Consider the following 21,305-nt stretch of genomic DNA (forward strand, 5'->3'; position numbering starts at 1 on the left):
TAATAAGCAGTAAAAACAGCAAAAAAAAGGAATAAACATGGATAATATCGATGCCAGAGGGTAAGTTAATTAAAAAAAGCTGCTCTTGGCTGAAAGTTATCCTTCACTAGTTCAAAATTACGAACGACTCCATCTGCTAATATCTCAACAAAATAAAAATGTGCCAGTGATTTCATCTTACTGCCAGATAATGAAGAAGTCACGCAGAGGAGATTAGAGGAAGATGAGTACACAGAAAACAAACACATCTCTATGAAGCCAAGCCGTTAAACTGGAACAAACGAGGGGGGGAAAAGGAGGGATGATAAAAAACAAAAACAAATGAGAGAACGGAAACAGGAGAGGAATAGAGGCAAAACCTGCGGGAGCAGAGAGACATGGGGTCATCATGGCTCCAGCTTCCATTTTAACATCAAATGAAACGGGCAGCGTTTGCTCTTTTATGTTCATGCAAATACAAACAGAGAGAAGGAGTGCGAGAAGACAAATCATGGAACAAACAGCAAGGCAAGCAGCAATGCTGCAGTGACTTTTAATATGTGATAAACGTATTTTAAAAAAGGATTCAGGGATATCTGAGGAAAGGAAAGAGCGGTTCTGCAGGCTGCTTCCCTGCAGTTATAGTCTGCAAATGCAGCATATAAAACAGCTCGACTGGATATTGCCAGGATTAACTGACTCCTCTTGCATTAGAAGATGTTCCAAAAAATCTGCCTCATCTCTCGGCCAGAAGTATGGATTTACAACAAAATTAAACTTCAAAGGCGGAGACGCAATCTTTTTATAAGATGGTTTTGAAGACCACAGCAAGCTCAACATAAAGCACATGTGACATGGTGAGGCATCAGACTGTTTTGGCAAGATTTATGTTTACACATCCAGAACATATGCAGTATTTCTTGTTGGCCACCTGATCTGAGCTGTTTTGGTCTCCATGAAACTCCGGGAAAATCATCTAAAGCTGCTAAAAGCTCCTCGGCAGTGTGCTCACAAGCAACTTCTAATTCTGTTTGTCCGCGGTCTGAAGTGTTTGGGGAGCTACTTTAAAGGAACACTTTGCAAGCTGCCAATTACTTCACATTAGAAGAAGTTAAACTACAGCCAACGCAGAAGTTTTGTTTTCTGAGCTGCTTAGAAAAAGTAGTTCAAACTACTTTGTGGAAAAGTTGATCAAACTGAAAATCAAAAAACAGGCCCACATAAGTGGCATTCAATTGAATTGATGACAAACAGTCACAACTTGTCCATATGTCGCACATTAAACCAAATGAGTAACATACACCTCTATGGATGGGAGAGAAATGTTAGCTTTGGTTTTATACGCAGCATCCATCAGTCAGACGGCAGCCTCAAGAAGCCAAAGTCCAGGTAGAGGTTTTGCATCATGCAGGTAACCAGGTTAGCCAGGTAACTTCTAAAATAGAAAGCACACACTTCTCTCAGAATGTGTTCTTATAATGCAATAGTTATAATCAATACTTATGACTAATGCATTTGTGGACATGTCTTCACCGAATCAGCGTAAAAGGAAAAGGGAGCGGGGCTTGAGTTACAGTGGAGAAGCTCTCGAAATGTTGAAAATAATCTAACGCTTTCAAAATGTAGTGAAGCCCTGCTTTGTTTTTTTCCTAGTTGGTTTGGTTAAGCTGGGGGTTCATCTGAAACCTGTCTGATTGTCACTCGTGTTTTATGCCCCATCTTCATTTCATTTCTGATGTTGCAAACCCCAGGTTTGCAACTGCATACTTCAAAGTTGCAATAAACCAAAATAATCCGTCTTCATGTTTCAGCTTCTACTAACAATAAATTCATCTTAAAGGTAGACTTGACAAATATTGAAGCTTTACTTTAATTCTCTACATGTACTTTGGCCTTTTGGCTTTGCTGTGTTTGTGCGTGAGAGAGAGAACAAGAGTTGAGAACAGAGGTCCAGAGAGTCAGGGACAGACAGACGAAAAAATATGATTAAAGCTTTGAGGCCCTGAATCACCTGAACATGTTTTATTTACTGTCCCTCAGAAGCAGAGCTGGCATCAGAGCTGTTTGCTCCACAGTCTGGGTCAGCGTCTGCCAGAGGCTACAGGACACAAGGGCCACACGCACACACACGTGCGCAATCATGCACAAAATGATCTAGCAAATTGAAGACACTGGGTACACGAAAGTTTACTATTAACCAACTGCAGATTAACTCTTTACTTATCACTATGTATCACCAAATGAGGTAACACAATGGTGATTGAGCCTATGGCCCACTGATGAAAGCCTTTGCTGGCGCTCAGTTTAGCGACGCGTTTTCCATCACCCAGCAGTGGTTGGTCAGCCAGAGAGGGTACGTGGAGCTAAGCAGCTGCTTTTCTGGTCTCTGCAAGTGTTGCGAGTAAACAGTAATCTACTATGGCTGAACAAACAAAGGAAAGATCGATGACTACAGATACAACATCAAAAATTTGTGAAAACCCAAAGAAAAAGAAACAAATTCGACGCTCAGATGAAGGCAGCAAGGAAAGTCAAGAGTTACAACCGGAGCCAACCGTGGACGTCACACATGTGACACTGTCTGGATATCTGGGAAGCAGTTACCGTTTATCGCCATAGGTGCTGCCAAAGAGAACGAAACTGAGATCTTCGAGATTACAACTTTGAGATTACCACCACTTTGATTACCACCTCTTTACAAATTAAAAGTAGAATTTATATGAAATAAAAACACTTTTGCTGGCTTGTGGTCTGGTGTGATCAGTTTCTTCTTTAACTTCAACACTGCTGAATCACTTTTTTTACGCGCTGCTCTGAATCTACATTTTGGCATTAGCCATTATTCTGTTTGTTGTTCCCGAAGTTGCCGTTGTTCAACACAACATCAATAAACCAAACCCCTGTTAACAAATCAAATCAACCGACATCATGCTGAATGAAGCTGCAGTGAACTCAGTGCCCAGTTCCACTTAAATTAATCAATCTGTACAGCCTCATTCTTGTACAATGCTAAAAAATAGACTAAAACAGATAAATCACATGAAACACAATATAAGATAATTAATAAAATACATCAGGAGGTGCTGTGAGCTGAGCTGCAGCTAACTTGTTTTTAGTTCGACAGCGTTCATTGCTCATGAGGTTTCTGATGGGCACTGAAATATTTAACTGTGACTCAGTGTTTGTCAAGATCCAGGCATCTGATGACTAAATTATATAGTGAGATAACTTGAAACTAGTGTAAAAGCTAAGGAGTAAGAAGTAAGAAGCAAACAGCTGCTGTTCTAGAAAACTGATAATTGTGCGCCTGACAGGTAAAACATGACACTCATGTGGGCTTATATAGCAGTTTGATTTTACTCTGACTTGGAAAGAAAAGAAAAAAAGTCAAAGCTTTGTGTCAAACAGCTAAATCTGATTCGACTGGCAAAATTCTGAGTCCCATAAAGTCCTCCAGCTGACACCTGCCAGGTTCTGTAGAAATCAGCTTCATTCTTGACTGAAGAATCCGCCTGAAGTCAAACATGATCTGACCTTTTACAAAAATGCATTCAATCACCGGTCATTAACCATAACAGGTTCATCTGAACACCCCTGACGTGAGGTGGGATTAGGTGATGGAGCTAAGTAATGTCGGTGTCGTACGGTGGGAGTTTCTGAAGGAGGAAGAATGAAGCCGAGGGGGCGTCAAACACTCCCTGCCTCTGCGGATCACTCCTCCAGTTAATACTGAGCTGAATAGTTCCTCCAACAACAAGCTGTGTCCTTGTACCACTCTAACTTTTTAATGAGCGCGTCTGCTCCCAACAGAGCTCATCTGTCCAACCTTGGTGCGGCTGCCACCACAACATTGTCCATGACATTTTAGAAATGGTGTTTAAAAGGGCAATTGAGTTTGTATAACAGCATGAAGTTAAATGAAATAATCACAAAGTTTGGGACTATGTGGCAGTGGTTTCAGAATCTGAGAGAATAATCCCTGAATGTACCTCAAACATAACCCAAGCGTCATATTCATCCTATTCAATGAGTCAAATTCCACTAATATTAGTTTAAAAAAAAGAGCAAATAGCAGAAATGACATTGGTGTCTCTAAAATAGCCCGTAAAGGTTGTCTGTCTCTGTGTGTCAGCCCTCTGACAGCTGCAGGCTCCAGCACACCAACTCCATACTTTTTTTCTCTTCCTGAAATATTTGTGTTTGAAGATTTTGAGTGTTTACATTGGGCTGTGCATTTGTTTGGAACAGCTGTGTGACAAAAGTGGAAGACATCTTCTTAAAGGACCACCTGTCAGCCAGACCCATTCAGAAATATCTCCTTGTGTTTGATCAGCTCCATATAGACGGATATTTATCTGTTCTGTGCAGAAGTTTCAATTACAACATATCGAGCTACGCATTTCCGTCAAGAGGGCGTGCAGAAATATCACAGCAGAGTTATTTACATAATATCATTTCTTTCTTTTTCATGAAAAGCTTTTAACTGCTGCTCTGCAACTTACTGAAACTTCAATCAGAATGGAAATCATTTTTCTGATTAGTTGTTAAATGCAGCGTTTTTATTCTGTCATCTGAACATTAGGCTCCCCGTAAATGTAGCTACTGAGAACAAAAACATACGGCCACACATAAAGCTTCATTTGCATTGTGGTTTTACGTTAAATGAATTATACAAAACTTTTTTCTGTGTATGTTTGTGTATGTTACGACACAAACCTGCTCCATCATTATTCAAACGACCCTAACTAGTGCTTCCTCTTGCACCTGTTGACAGAGTCTATCAAGAAATATTTCTCCTGTTTTTTTCTCTGTTGTTTTTGGGATGAAATGCAAACTGAAAAATCAAGCAAACAGAACTAAACCTACACTTCAAAATGTCACAGAAACATGATCTACTTAAATTTTCAATACAGCAAATAATAAAAGGATCCATAGACAGACCTTTCCAACTTGCTGTAAATGGAGAAAACATGAACTGGAGACAGCAAAGAAACAACAACGTGGGGTAGAAGTAAAGCGGCAGAAGCAGCCTGCCCTTTAGAATAAATCAGACCAGCTGATGGCGTGTTGTATTTGTATAGTGAAATCACATAAATCAATAGCAGAAGTAGATAAATGCAGAAACAGGCAGCGTTTCAGTCTGTCACTCTAACCACTGATACCTTTTTATCCTCTTCCCTCGACTCTTTTCTTTTCCTCTCCTACACTCTGACATTGATTTTCCCCTCTCTTCCTCTCCCCTCCCTCCCTCCGCACCCCCGTTGTTTCCCTCCTCTTCTCGTACCTCCTCATTTCCTCTCCTGCAGCTCCGTCTTTCATGTCATCCTCCTCTCACTTTGACAGAAACTCTCTCCCTCTTCCTCTGCCACCCAGGGACACACGCCTTTGTCCGCTCGCTGAGATCTGCAGGTGAACACTGTTACTGTAGAGCTCGGAGCTACGGTGAAGACTGATTTTCACCCTTCTCATTCTTGACGAGAAAAAGTGAGTGCAACTTTGCCTGGTTGCACACGGACGACCCATGAGGGAAGAGCGGAGGTGAGAGACAAAACAGATCCTTCAAAAAGCTAAAATGCTTTACAATGAAGACACCAACAAACTGTTTCAGAGAGTTCTCAGGTCCTAAAGCTTTTGCGATACAAACACTTTTCACAGATGCTGTAGCCCTCAGAACTCTGTCAGGGCCGACATCTGTCTTTCTTCATTTCTATTTTTTAATTTAATTTACAGCTAGGCCTAGTACTGACACATTTAACCCCAGTTTTATTCCTCCTTTTTTTAATGATGCATGATGCAGTGTCTCACACTGCCAGTTCAAGGTGGGATTATTACACCTCTGTTATGTCCAGTCTTCTGTGTAAAACGCGGAATGGTGGGGCGAAGTCGTTCATTAAGCACACATCTATCCAAGTTACACCTGAAAGAACATCGAAATATATTGAAAAAAAAATCATCAAGTAATTTTAAGTAAAAAAATCAGGTGTTTTAGTTGCACGCTAACGGAAATTAGCATTGCAATCACCATCTAAACAAACAATCCATTTTATTTCACATGCTTAACATAAAATGACGTGTGCTCGTACTGACAGGAATATAACTATTAGCTGCTCACTTTACATTGCTAACATCTGCTGCTTCAATACTGCACCCTAACCAGGTACAGCTTCATACTGTACAGCTTATCCTACCAACAGTCAAGTTTAAAAAAAAAAATACACACATAGGTTTACGTAGGCGATCTGAGTGCAATTTTCCTGAGTGCAATAATTAAAATTTTCAGGACAACATAAATTATTTCCAGGATATTTGCTCATTTTAATCAATTTCCAGGTTTTCCAGGATGGGTAGGAGCCCTGTTGGAGTATTTTTATGTGCTTTATACCCCCAGAATCCCCCAGAAAATAAGGACATTTAGAGGTTATGTAAGTTAAAAAGTATTTTTAATTATTTATTAAACAAATATTGCACATGATTGATCTAAAACTATTCTGAATGTAGAAACACATCCATCATTATCTTATACCACTTCTCCTGTTCAGGGTCACGGGGGAGCCTATCCCAGCTGTCATCGGGCGAGAGGCGGGGTACACCCTGGACTAATCGTCAGTCAATCACAGGGCTGAGACAGACACAGGCAACCTTTCAGGCTCACATTCACACATACAGGCAATTTAGATTCACCAAAGAGAGCGAACTCTTGATGCACAGAAAGAACATGCAAACTCTTCACAGAAAGGCAATAACTATAAAGGCTCCAGCTATCACCGTTTTTTTTTCAGTTCAGTTCTGGACAGAATTATACAAAAACTCCCATGGCCACCTGTGGGAGGTCAATTTTCATATGATTAATGTGCTTTGTTCCTTTCCTTGAACATCTCCAAACAAACACAAAAAGCAGAAACTGAAAAGTACTCAGAGAGCGCACACCTCTGCCAAGGCCAAACACAGTCTACATTTATATAACAGAAAAGTTAAGTCTAAAGCAGACATGGATATGGCTTCGCACCCACAGAGTGACAGACAGACGCTGACTGGCTGATGGTGGCGATGATATTTGAAGAATAAGTAAATCCTGTCAGGGATTCTGTCACACACAGCTGAGAGGGAAGAAACATTCACATAATCCTCCTATTGTAATCCAAGATAAACCCAAGATATCAGGAATTTATAACACCTGAAATAACCCCTCTCATGGTGAAAATAACTGCAGTCCCACAGGTCAACAAAGAGCGAGCAAGACACAAAAGTAATCTATGACCTGTCCATATTTCTGCGCATAGCTACTATAAAGTATAAAGTACGTCTCCACATGCTGTGAATGACACGAGCAGGAGCTGTAACCTGCCATCAGTTCGTCATAGTTTATAATTACGCAGCGTGGGGAGGACACAAACGATCTGTGTGGATCTGTCACAGAGACTCCAGTCTGCTGTGTACTTCATATATTTCACAATTTATTCAATTATTTATTTATTTATTTATTTATTTAGCCAATCTTCACCCTAGTCTACCACTATTATTGGCATTGTAACCATAAGTATGTGTCTGTTGTTGTTCATGTAACAAGGACATATGTTGTTGTGGTAACAAGAACATATGTTGTTGTTGCTCTCTTTGCCTGTCTCTGTCCTGCATCTCCTTCTATCCCATTTTCGGCCCATCCAGTCGAGGCAGATGGCTGTTCATCATGAGTCTGGTTCTGCTCGAGGTTTCTGCCTGTTAAAAGGAAGTTTTTCCTTGCCAATGTGCCGAATTGCTAAGTGCTACTCATGGTGGATTCATGTTGGGCTTCTCTTTAAATAACTTAACAAAGAGTCGGTCTAGACCTGCTCTTTCTGTAAAGTGTCTCGAGATAACCCTGGTTATGATTTGGCGCTATACAAATAAAATTTGATTGATTGATTGACAAAGAGCTGGAGCGGAGCACAGGCTTCATGATCAAACTAAGTTGTATACCACGTCATCACTTCAGTCCATGATCACCCGCTCCCTCCCTCCCTCTGTGCCAGTGCTTTCCCCCTCTCAGCGCTGCGAGTCTGCATCACAGTTTTTATGATGTCTAATGAAGGTGGATGAGGCTCCTTGTATATTTACAGGGCCTAAGGCTTTAATACATTTAATCAGAGTACCCCCCCAGAGTCACAGCAGTTTGCAAACACAGCCATGACTTTCAGTAAATGAAAAGTTAGAGTTGTGGTGAACAAACAGAAAGCTCTAATTTCTTAAGGCAGATTTGTGACTGGCTTCTACTGAAAGATTAGTGCAACAGTGTCAAACAGCCAGCTCAGGGTCTATCCAGGCTGTGAAACTTAAGTCCCTCAATATGTTGAGAATTTATCGTGAAATCCAGCCCACTAATTATTTCTTCTTAAGTCTTTTACTTAATTTTATTCGAGTTCTGTGTTAATTGTTCTGCACCAAAATCAACAACACAAATTCCTTGTATGTGTGAACCTACTTGGCAATAAACACAGATTCTGATCCTGATTCTGATTTTTCTTTATTCCATCGTCTTTTATTTTTGCAGATAAGTATTTTATTTTCTAGTAAGGCTGCCAAACCTGAGCACTGAAGATGTTTTTTCTGGCACATTAAGCCACTCTTCTTTAATGCACAACTAGTTAACATAAACACGCTGTAACCAAAGGCATCAGATTCACCACAGTACATCCAGCACCTGATACCTGACACAAATTGAACAGACCAGTAAATGAGATGTTGACATGAGCACGTGATCAGCTTGAAAAAAGGGAAACAACTACACTATAAAAAAACAACCTATAGAATCTACTCAATAAAATTGGGGTAACAATTTGCACTTTATATGAAATTTGATCCTATGTTTTGAGTGAAGAGTATCTAAATTTAACAACTATGATACACTAAAATAAATTAGATAAAATGTACTTAACATTTCTTAATAGATTACACAACTAATTACTTAATAAAAATGAGTAATAATAACTTTTGACACAGTTTGACACAAGTTTTCACACCTACAGGCAATTTAAAGTCATCGATGAACCTAACGAGCATGTCTTTGGACTGTGGGAGGAAGCCGGAGAACCCGGAGGGAACCCAAGCATGCACAGGGAGAACATGCAAACTCAAGCCCACTCCGTCTGTACCGGGATTCAAACTAGGAACCTTCTAGTTGTGAGGCGACAGCACTAACCACTGCAACACCGTGCAGCCTGTTGAAATTCAAGATGCTCAAATAAAAAAAAATTCAAATCAACATTAGCCTGCTCGTGTTAATGTTCATGAAAGTCAGCCAGTGTGAGCACCAAGAGAGGGCTACAAATTTACATTTCTTTTTATTTAAATTTCCGACTACAAATCGCCTGGTCTATCTGACTAATAAATATATAACCACTTACATTAATTCAATGATACACAGCAAAACATGAATCTTAATTTCAACCCTGATGGCACACGACACTGGCGAACACTGATGAATCTCACCCTGGCTGCAGCCCAGAACAAAAGTTTGGGCATGCCCACTTTGCAGGACATGCCCGATATCTTTGGGTGGATTTTATTACATCATTTTTGGTTGCAATAGTTACTGCTGAAAATTAGGTAATGCAGGTGGATTTCACTCATTTTGACATATTTCACTTGCTTACTTATATACTTTTAGTATAACTTACACAATTTGCATGGATTTTATTTGCTACCATCAAAAATCATTTTTTACAGTGTACAATCTAGCGCAGTGGTTCTCAGCTGGTGTCGCCTCAGGACCCACCACCTCCTTGATGACGAATCGCAACCCAAATTTTTTAACCAGTCAAATGTATTTAATAAAAATCAGTGTAGTTTGGACCTGAGATGGAGACTGTAGCTTCCAGCATTTTTCAGATTAATAGAATTACATAAGTATACACGTGTTAGAAAGGCTTTTTTCTTCTCCATGTGCTCTTTACACCAACATCGTTTCTGAAGTGTCAGCACGATATTTTAACACATTTGGTGCCACCACAATGTCTTGCAGTGTTTAGAAGTGGTGGTCATTTAATGTATTTCTGTGAGATCAGGTTGGCAATTTAAGTTCGAGACTCGACTGTCCTAAAAAAAATCCAGGAAAATAACTATGCTTGTACTTTTCAGGTTGTTACATTACTTTCCAAAAACTTTGCCTAAAATAACTTTTCCTGGGGTATCACGGTAACATCTTCGTCATGTACCTGCCAAAAACAGAGCAAGTGTGGTGATAATGATGCACAGACACGAGTCCTTCCATGACGTAAATGAAGGTATCACATGCCTGAGGTGTTCCGTTGCAAAGATCCGGTGTGTCTGATCGAATGTGCCTGCGGTCTGTGAGTGAGTGAGAGGGTAAAGCTGGGTTAAGGCCGAGAGAAACCTTCTACAGCCTCGCCTACTCAGCACAAAGCCTCTCTCCCTGTCTCAGTCTCTTTGTAGAGAGGCTGATCAAAGAGCGGAGCGCGCTCAGAGGATTCACTGCGTCAGGGAGCTTCTGAGCGGATGAACACGGACATCCCATTATGTTTCCCAGTGGGGTTCATGAGGGAAGTGAGAGTGCGCAACCCTTGTGTGGCTGCGTGTGAGCAGCTGTGAACAAACCTGCGAGTGTGAGCTCACACCCGCAGCTGCAGTTCGATCCTCAATGTTTGATTCTGTGCACATTTGAAAACCCTTTGGAGGGTGAGGGCGAATGATGATTGAGATTTGGAATCTTCTGTGTATGATACCGGTCTGCAGCTTTGATCGGTAATGAGGGAGGTAGGTTTGGACTGTGCAGCGCTGCTTGTTATTTCAGATAAGAATCACAGGATCAAAGGCTTTTTCTCTGCTCATCGTTCCCCCTCTCTCTCTGCCTGTGCGTCTCTGCTTGACCTCGGGTGTCCTTGGCTCGCCTCTTCCCCGTCCACATCCTCTGATAATGCAGAGAACCTGTCAAAGGCTCTAAAACTCTTAAACCCCCCCCCCCTCTGCTGCAGCAGGATGGACCAATGTCACTGAAACTGGGTACAAGGGTTCAAGCTCACATCTTTGGGCAAATAAAAGAAGAGTTTCGACTATCTGCAGGAGATCTGTTGCTGACCTCTGACCTCCCTGCTGAGAGGGAATGAAGTTAAACTATAATCACTGCCTTGTGGTTGTGTGCCTTCGCCAACCAGTCAACATCCATCATTGTTTCCCACACAGTGTAACTGAATAGGGAACAATACATTAAAACAAAACATTGGCATACGTAAAGAAGACATTAAACGGAGGGAAAAAGTTACCAGGGAACATCTCTCTCTTTCTGTAAAAGCTTGATACGATCAATACAAATCAAACAATTTATTCACTTTGCAGTAACAGTAAACATATTCATTCACACAGGCTGCAAGACTGGACTGCTTCATTTCGGGTAATACTGGTAATACTGCTTACTATCTATTCATTCAAATCTAGCACAACATTATATTTATATGCATATAGCGAGAGATCTTTATACATATATATACTGTGTATACTTGACCAGGTTTTGTAATGATGCTGCAAAGGATTGTGTCAAACAAAGTTTTATTGTATTCTTTCTGCAATGACCATAAAGTGCCTTTCCTATCCTATCCTCGATCCTTGAGGATCGCGGATTGCATCGTTCTCTCATAAAGATTAGAAAATAAATACACCAGATGTAATAAAATGTTCCCCAAGCGTTCTCCTAGGAGTCACAGTGACCTTAACCTTAACCCACCTGAATAGTTTTAGTTCACACTTGAGTCCAAGTAGACATCAGTGCTGTTCTGATATTACATTCACAAGAAGACGAACATACTGCTCTCTGCTGCTGCCAGGCGAGAGGACATTAAAATGATGTTCTTACAGAGGCCTGTGCGATGTGTGCATAGCCGTGTTTGTTTGAGTTTCATTTTACATTTTTGATTAATAATTATCTTGTTTTATCCTCCTTCCATCTTCACATCACTCCAGCTTCTAATGAAGAAAGAAGACATCCGCTTATCCTCCTTTGAAATAAGTTTACTTAATTCAAACAGCAAATTAGATTAGAATGATTAGGCTTTCTACCAACAAACTAGAATTTACTTTGAGATTCGGGGAAAGTCCTCCATGAGTCACTCGCTGTGGCTTTGAAAGCTTATTTTAAGACTGCGTGAAACACTCCTCTCTTGCCGTGCCAAGGTATCACACTTACAACTTATTTGTGAGTGTGTGTACTGTGAGAACCCACTTGTGTCTGATGTATTTTGTCACTTACCTCATTCTGTGATTCATGTATCTGCAGCTGGGAAGTGTATGCGAAGGTATTCTCTGGAGCGACAGTCGGCCTGTGAAAGAGGAGAGGGAGGATGAAGGGAGGAAAAAAGTGAGAGAGAGAAAACGAGAAAGAAAAGCGAGTGAGAGATTTAGCATTTAAGAAGTCGCAAAGTTACTTCAGTTTCTCAGCTGCGTGAGCACAAACCCCGCTTACAAACCGAACACGTTCTTCTCAAGTCTGAAATTAAAACTAAGTGCCTCGACTGCGACTTTACACAGAACACACTGAGGTCTTCTGTTTGCTGCCAGATCTGACAAACAACATAAATGTGTGACAGTTTGTGCAAACGTTTAGGAGGCAGCGCTGCGTTCTAAACATCATTAGGATATCACAGCAGTTGCATTAGACACATTGTTGTATGATCTCACTTGTTGCTTCACAAATGACAAAAATGAACTATTTAGTATAAAAGCTTTGCTTTGGGTTACTCTTTAAAGAATGATGCTTTATAACAAACTAAGAGTCATGCTATAAAAATATGAAGCAACTTGGCATTTTAAAGGCAAACCATGGGTTTAAATGTAACTTAGGGTCATTCAGGGAGTCTACTCTTAAAAGATGGCTTCATCTCTTTAATTTGTACTCATGGCTGATCAGCTGATCTCTCAGGAAGTTATCAGTTTGAAATCACCAGTTAGGGACTTTGGGATTAGAGCGAGATGTCCTCTGGGGATTCATCTTTTATAGCCAAATATTTCCCATTATATTATAATTTAATTCAATTTCACTCAACTGTTTTGTCTGTTTGACATTAATGGAATATCTGGGACTGGTTCAAGTTATTTAAATGATGTGACAATGGAGACTTTGTTGTAAACTTGTAAACCATGTAGTATCACTGTAAGATTCTAACATTATAAAGCATTTGGGTCATTTGTACAGTGATTATTTTACTCCTCTATTTTCAGTATGTCATTATGAATATTCTGGGTGGAGATGCATGATGTTAGATTTAAGCCAAAAGCGGATACATAGTATATGTCGATATTTTCTTGAATTGGCGCATAAAGATTCTCGGGATAAGTTGGGCCAAGAAGGATGCACCCGATGGATCCTTCGTGGCAGGGCAAAAAGAGGACACATTTGTCGGCTGCATCCGAAGGAGCCTTCGTAATGGAACAGCCTTCCACGCACCGCCGTGACGCAGTCAGCCTTGAAAAACGTTCTTCGAAGGATGTTAAATGTTGAGATATGGACCATACTGTTGACTAAACCCAAATGTCAGATCTTATTTTTGAAGCATGGTGAAATAAATGAAATAAAATGATACATGTTTTATGACACTCTTTAACACCTTTGCACCATGTTACAAATATGTATTGTCACTTTAACATTCTGTTGCATGGATCTCTGCTGACTGATAAAAACTGAATAAAATAAAATCTCTGCAAACTGGGAGAAGAGGGAAACTGTAACTGCCATAATGGAAAAAAAGTTTAAGAAGTTAATAAAGTCCAGTTTGATCAAATTTGGCCAATTTGTGCGGCCTTTTCCCCAACAGCATCAAACAGAAGTTACACACACCAGCGTTTGATCAATGCTTTGATTCAAAGCAGCTGTTTGACTTCATAACGCTGGTCTCCTCTGATCAAACTGCTCCACACGGTCATCTGATGCTGCTTATGTCATTTAGATGGGAATTGCTGGAAAGGACCTGTCTGTGTGTGGGGGGGGGGGGGGGGGGGGGTGTATGGGTGTTATGGTAGCGAGACACATTTGTACCAATGAAAGAGAAACCACCGTGATGTTGAATCGTACTCATTACTATATGTTAGTTCAAACTTCTCCATATAAAGAGTGATGATCAGAATCAGTGTGACAGTGTTTAACCTGCAGTGGCTAACAAGCTAACCTGCTGTAGTGATTAATGTCTCTGCACAGACGGCTGCTTCCAGCCTAGTAGGTCAAAAATGCTGTGAATTTAGAGGCAGGTCCGGGCAGAAGCAACAGCTGGGGAAATGTTGGAAAACTCCAAGCAGACAGGAACAGAACAGCAGGTTTGAGACGGCTTATTTACATAGTGGCATAAAGACTAATTCTGCTCGGGGCCTCAAAGCTGCTTGAGCTCTGCTTGCATGTAGACACTCACACACCGAGCAACACAACAACAGTAACAGTGGGCCATCTGTCAGCCTCTTGTTGAGAGACAGAATCCCAGAGACGACCCTTTGATCTACATCAGCAAAACCACAAAGTGTTTATTTTGCTATAGCATTTTCTTTTCAGCCATGCTAGCAACAATTTCAGTCTGTTGAACCACAACTTTGGGTTCCATAAACCTCCACTGTGATCAGCAAATTTCAGCGTGTGCATCTTTTGCTTCTAAAGCTCGCTCAGCAATGTAACCACTTCTCTTACAGAGTGTCTTTATGTTTTAGCATTTATCATTATTGTTAAATGGAAAAGTTGCTTGTTCTAATATGTGGGTTTGTCAAAAAAAATGTCCCCTGATTTGTTCAGAAAGTTTTGCTGTAGAAACATCAGATAATAAAGAAGCATTCTTATTGAGTAGTGTGATAAGTACACACACAGGTCTGCCTGTCTATTGACTTATGAAATCACAGCAATTGAAACAGTTTGACTTGAATAAATTGTAAATGTATGCACTCAAATCACTTTCACATTACATATCACATTCACTCTTTCACACACACATGTACACACTGATGGCAGAGGCTACGTTGCCAATCTCCAATCAGGATCTAAGCATTCCCACATGTTCATACCTGATGGCCATGCATTTGGGAGCAATTTGGGGTTCAGTGTCTCACCCAAGGACACTTCGACATGTGGACTGCAGCACCTGGGGATCAAACCGCCAACCTTACGATTAAATGACCACTGACCCTACCACTGAGCCACAGCTACCCAATAGACCCTACCCTTTGCACAGTAATAATCACTGATGGGTGAAAGCTTATTGAAGTAATCTAGGAAGAGTTTTATAATTTTAGATTTCTTTAGCTAGAAAAAAAAAAGTATGATTCCTGTAATGAAGAGCAAGAGCTTCACATTTTAGGAAACACGCTTATGAGACATTATGCATTATGGGTCGTATGTGGAGTACAGAAGTTAGGAGGGGCTGCTCGCTAGATGTTTTGTACCTCTTGTAAGCTGTTTCTTCGGTGTCTTCAATCCAGGCTAAGCTAGCAGGCAGGTTGGCTCAATAATGGAGGATACAAACATTGGTGGCATCCATGGTCTCTTCCAAACCTCTAACAATCTACGCCGTTTCCCCCAACATGCCAAACTATTCATTTATAGCAAGCAAGAACGTCACAAAGACAGCTGCTAGAATGAAACCCCAAATTTAAAATGCTAATCATCTTTTCACCAAATCCTCTGACATGGTGAGCTGACAAAAATCCAGACACCACCACCGAATGTTTCCTTGTTACAGTTTCACTGTGCCCACAGGTTCACAGATTCTGGGTATATGTTTTGAGCTTTCTGACAAATACTTTTGAAGCCATCCCTCAATCACAGCGTCTGTTATTACTCCTGTTTTTGTTAGCTATAAATGATTGACACCCTCTGTTATATCGACAGTAGCTTGGTGCTGGAAACAAAAATGTACACTGTCATTGAGGGAATATCTCCTGTCTTATTAGCATAATGTATTGCTGGAGCTTTGTGCAGCACGGTTACGTTAAACCAAAACACAAAATATTATTTGCTGCTCTACATTATTATTTACATTGTTTCATTAGTGGGCTGTGCACGCAAAGCCCACTATGGACACCTCTATAGCAAAGCTATAGTTAGTGGGCTGTGCACGCAAAGCCCACTATGGACACCTCTATAGCAAAGCTATAGTTAGTGGGCTGTGCACGCAAAGCCCACTATGGACACCTCTATAGCAAAGCTATAGGTGTCCATTGTGGGCTGTGCTTCGCACAGCCCACTATTGTTATTCCCCGGGCCTCTTTTTATTATTCTTCCCTCTGTTTTTCGTCCGTTTTCTTGCCCCGCAGCTTTGAGCGCACACAAACAAAAAATATATCAAAACGTGCGGCTCGGTCGGACTCGATGTGCTATTATTTTTATCTCCAGAATATTAATTTTTCACGTCGCAAGATGCGAAAAACTGCGACAAATTTCCCATCTGGAATGAATGGGACGAGGTACAAAAAACTCGCAAATCTGCAACGTTTTTCAAACATCTCCTGCTCTGGCCTACGTTCACCTAGAAACACCATTCAAACTTTAAAATGTAGGCACGGGTCTTGTCTATTTAAGTTGTATTTGAACTTTTTTCCTACGATGTTTCATTTTTGAACGGTGACCCTTTAAAGATGGTGAGTTATTTTGGAAAAATTCAGGATTTATAATGGGTGTGTATTGCGGAATGTTCGTGCAGAGCTAACTGACAGAGTGGAGAGACTCAAAAAAACCTCTCAGAAATTCTCTCTCTCTCTGACGACCCCAGCCACAAATTACACAGTAGAACTGTGATTTTTCACAAAGTTGTAGCCACACTTGTCTTCTTTCTCCCAATGTGTCTACTTTATCAGTAGGATTTACGGTTTTTGATTTATCTGCCCCTAACCGACAAGAGTAGCTCTCAACTGCTCCATTTACTCCAATGTTAATCGGGAGGAGGATTTTCCAGGATTTTCGAAACTGCACCTGTTTTTAACTCGCTCCTATTACCACATTTTAGAAGCTAGGACCACAAAAACTTATGTCTGTGTTCTTTAAGGCCTTTCTGGCTTGATGGTGAAGAAATTTTGCCGATATCATGTTTGGTTTTGAAGAAATGGCAGTAGTTTGACGTCCTAAATGTGAGCCAGAAATCACGCTCACATCAGCTGTCACAGACACCAGCTGTGGTCGTTGCTAGGGCTTTCCGACAACCATCACCGCGGCAACCGAGATCAACTGGGCCAACAGAGACACACTACTCAAAAAAACTCTCAGAAATTCTCTCTTTCCGTGACGACCCCAGCCACAAATTACACAGTAGAACAGTGATTTTTCACAAAGTTGTAGCCACACTTGTCTTCTTTCTCCCAATCTGTCTATTTTATCAGTAGGACTTATGGTTTTTGATTTATCTGCCTGTAACCGACAAGAGTAGCGCTCAACTGCTCCATTCACTCCAATGTAAATCACACGGACAGACAGACAGACAGACGACAGACACACACAGACACACACATGCACAGACACACACACAAGACAGACAGACAGACGACAGACACACACACAGACAGACAGACAGACGACAGACACACACAGACACACATGCACAGAGACACACACAAGACAGACAGACAGACAGACGACAGACACACACAGACAGAGAGAATATTTCTAAACATTTAAACTATATTTAATGATTATCTTTTCATTCATTCAAGCCAGGAACTCCATTGAAATATTTAAATGTTTCTAATCATCAATATATCGAGATTAATTGAATTTCTCAGTCTGATTCAGAGTATTTGACTCATTCTCACTGTAATATCTCTTCATACTCCATCAGCTGATATAATATAAATAATATATTAATATGAGAAAAAATAAATAAAACATATATTGTTTTATGTTATGTATTTAATAATATATAATATAATAATTCAATATTAATCAATTAATATTACTATTAATTAAGTGTTCTAATTAACATTGATGTTTTTTTAATGTATTTGTATATGTATATATATATATATATATATATGTATATGTATTTTTTAATGTATTGTACATTCATAAAAATAAATATAAATGATGAACCGCAGCAGAGTATGATCGTCCGGCGTCTGTGTCAAGTGCACAGACATCAGCCATCTCATTTGACAAATCACCTCGGATACAGATGACAGACAACACAGGAGGACTCTGATTGGACAGTTGTGTGTGTGTGGTTTTTTCTGCCATGATATAACCTTCTGCTCCGCGCTGATCGATCCCCTTTGACCTACTCGTAGGTAGGTACCGGTCATGTTCGACATTAGCATACTGAAATCGTTAATAAAAGTGGATTTTATTGAAGCTACACATTACTATCTCTCCCATGATCACGATTACTCATGATTTCGGAAAAATGAATGTACTTGTTTATGGTCGGTCTGTTTCAGCAACATTAATCCGGAGGTACTTGGGTCCGGATTAGCGTTAGCAGTTAGCTTGGCTAGTCGGAGCCCAGTAGCTCCGGGCCAACAGGGGTTAGCAAAGCTATAGGCTATCCATAAGTACAGAATGTGTCTGTCTAGACTGTTAACTAAATGTTATCTGTTACAAAATGACGGTGTATGCCTGTTTATTTATGTTCCAAGTTTAGTTTTAGTTTGTAACAAATACCATAGATGAAGACGCTGAGAATGAATGGTAGGTGGTGAAATGAATACATTGTAGCATTGCATTGTAGTATAGTATCATAGCATTGGCAATCCTCATTGACAATGAATGGGGCTGTGTGAAAAAAATGAAACTTTCTTTTTCAAAAATCCAATTCAAAAAATCAAATCATATTATCAATGTACGTGGGGTTCACACGCGCACACAGACATGCAGCGCAGCACAGCCCACTCTCGCGATTTCCCAACGGGGAATTGTCTAGTTTGTATATACACACAGTACTCTAAGTGTTACTTTTGGCTGTTTCTGCTGATATGATCATGGACGAAGAAGAGAATAAGCTGAATGATTGCATTCATTTCTGTCATGTTTCATCCCCTTTGTTAACTTTTGTATTTCACTTAAGGTTTTTTTTTCATTTTATGTTGTCATTCACCCTTCCCTCTGTATGTTGCTGTACTTCCTGCCCTTTGTGACTTCCCTCTTGTGTGCCTAGCTGTGTCCCAATTCAGGGGCCGCATCATTCGAAGGATGTATTTGAAGGCCCATTGCACCACAGCAGCACATCGAAGGCTGCCCAATTTCAATCTCCTTCAGATGTGGCCGACAAACGCGTCCTCCTTTTCCCGGGCCATGAAGGATCCATCGGGTGCATCCTTCCCAACATATCCCGAGATCCATGGCTCATCAATTCAAACATGATGGCGGACTCTTAAGCAGCCGAGGTATACACTTTTTAATGTAAAAGCTTTTGGTTTCAACTCAATTAAATAGCTGCTTTACGAATAACAAAAAATGAAAGGGGCCTTGAAACTTCAAATTACCTCTAAAATAATGGGTTCAGTTATGTGAGGTTTGTTATGATAGCTAGTTAGCCCGATAGCTACCTGTTGCTAGGCATCACCGTCTATGCAGACTATGACTGACTCATCCTCTGTCGTTTGTAGACCGCGTCCTTCGAAGGATGCAGCCCCTGAATTAAGACACAGCTTTTGTGTGCCCCGCCTGTTTCTTGATTATCTCACCTGTGCCTGATTACCCTCTCCTCCCAAGTGTATGTGGAATTTGTCTTCCCCGGTTTGTTTTGGTCTCACCTTCAACCCTTGTTTCTTTTGTGGATGTTTCCCTTGGTGGCTCAACCAGTGTTTTCTGGTTTTGTGAGTTTTTTTCTGAATGTTTACTTCTCACCTGCTCCCCATGGACTCCAACCATAAGCCTTTTGTTTTTCCTTTTGTGTTGCAATAAATCTTTAAGACTGCGTTTTGGTCCTCTACCTTATATTAAACCCTTAAACCTCACAATTTTTGCCTGCTGTTTTATTTCTATTAAGTTCGTGGCATTCCTGGGAGGTATAGTACGAAGCAGGATCTGCGGATATCAAGGTAACTTCAGGGTTTTCGGTACTACGAAGGTAGTTCACTTCTTATTGGGGTAAATCACCATGGTAACTTATGCTGAACCCCTAACATCTGGATAGTTATGTTCGAGATAAGAGATCAACCTGTACTTAACACCACCTACTGACGAATCTGGTCTCTTGATTCAGGAGCTCTGTGAGCTGATCGTGAGAGGGAAGAGGGAGTGAGAGCGGTGAAACACTTCTGCTTAACTTTAACACATGAAAGATGTTCATCTTGCTTTACTGATATACATCTACAACAGAGACTGATAAAAACAATTACTCCTGCAGTGCTTTTCTACTTAAAAGATATGAAAGTAAACATGCTTTAAATTGCGGTGTTATATTTAGTTTTATTTGCTCCATAAGTCTGTGTGATACGGCTGAGAGAATAAATCTTAAGTCTGTCATAAACACCACAAAAACACATGTGAACAAAGTATTAATCTAATAAAATACACAGGTGTTCAATCAATATATCGTGCTCTGAAGATGGAGCAGTGAAATTATAGTCTTAATTTGCACATTTACACAGTCACTGATTTTTTGCCAGTTGTCCTTCTTGCATTCAGCAGCTGCAGTTGAGTGGACTTCAGTCTGGATTAACTTCTTCATATCTTTCTAAAATCATAGTTTGCTCTGAGTTTGTAAAATATGCCAATCAGCTGATGGCAGACTTGTCCCTATGTGTGATTGGTCATAAGCTGCAGACTCCGCCCCTGTTATGTGAACATGCTCATAAAAACCCTGGGTTAACTTATCGACGTGATAACCAGCGTCGTCTGACCGCTAAGCGTGATCTCTTTTGTCAGGGTTACTGAAGCCAGATAACCAAAAGATACTCTGGGTATGTTGAACTTGTCTCGCAGTATATTCTGACCCCTGGTTAGAAAGAGGATTGGATTATCAATCAACACCTTGGCTCATCAGGTCACATGTTAGAAGGTCACAGTGAAGTTTGTATAATATGACTCTGATCCTTACATAAAGCAAATATAATTGATTTAAGACAAAAAAAAAAGTATGTGAGTTGAGGCAGAAGCCGAGCAATTTGAGCAGAACTGCCAGACCAAAATTATCCTTACACCATGAAGTCATGTGTGTCTGACTTTCACAGCACAACTCCTGAGTAGGTGTTACATGTTTCACTGGTCTTTAACTCACAACCACAGACACATCATGATCACAGGATGAAGATATAATAAACCAGCTACTTTGTGGCTTTGTCCTGCAAAAATATACAAACATAAATAACATTAACCATTCTAAAATTGATTGCTGTGTGTTTGTACCTGACAAAGAGAAAATGGAGGGGAAGAAAACTTGGTC

General features: G+C 40.4%; 1 protein-coding gene across 2 annotated transcripts in view; it reads right to left on the reverse strand.

Annotated features, from left to right (window-relative positions):
• The window catches only part of LOC138604980 (endonuclease V-like), a 98,793-nt gene that overhangs the window by 33,379 nt on the left and 44,109 nt on the right, over window positions 1-21,305 (reverse strand). For both annotated transcript variants that reach the window (XM_069677033.1, XM_069677032.1), the window contains exon 8: window positions 12,215-12,284. In XM_069677033.1, the coding sequence (XP_069533134.1) occupies window positions 12,228-12,284 (57 nt within the window). In that variant the 3' untranslated portion in view covers window positions 12,215-12,227. The remainder of the gene's footprint in view (window positions 1-12,214; window positions 12,285-21,305) is intronic.

This window comes from Semicossyphus pulcher, unplaced genomic scaffold (assembly GCF_022749685.1).
Source record: "Semicossyphus pulcher isolate SPU_LCO1_2020_fin unplaced genomic scaffold, fSemPul1.0.p SCAF_27, whole genome shotgun sequence".
Classification (NCBI taxonomy): domain Eukaryota; kingdom Metazoa; phylum Chordata; class Actinopteri; order Labriformes; family Labridae; genus Semicossyphus; species Semicossyphus pulcher.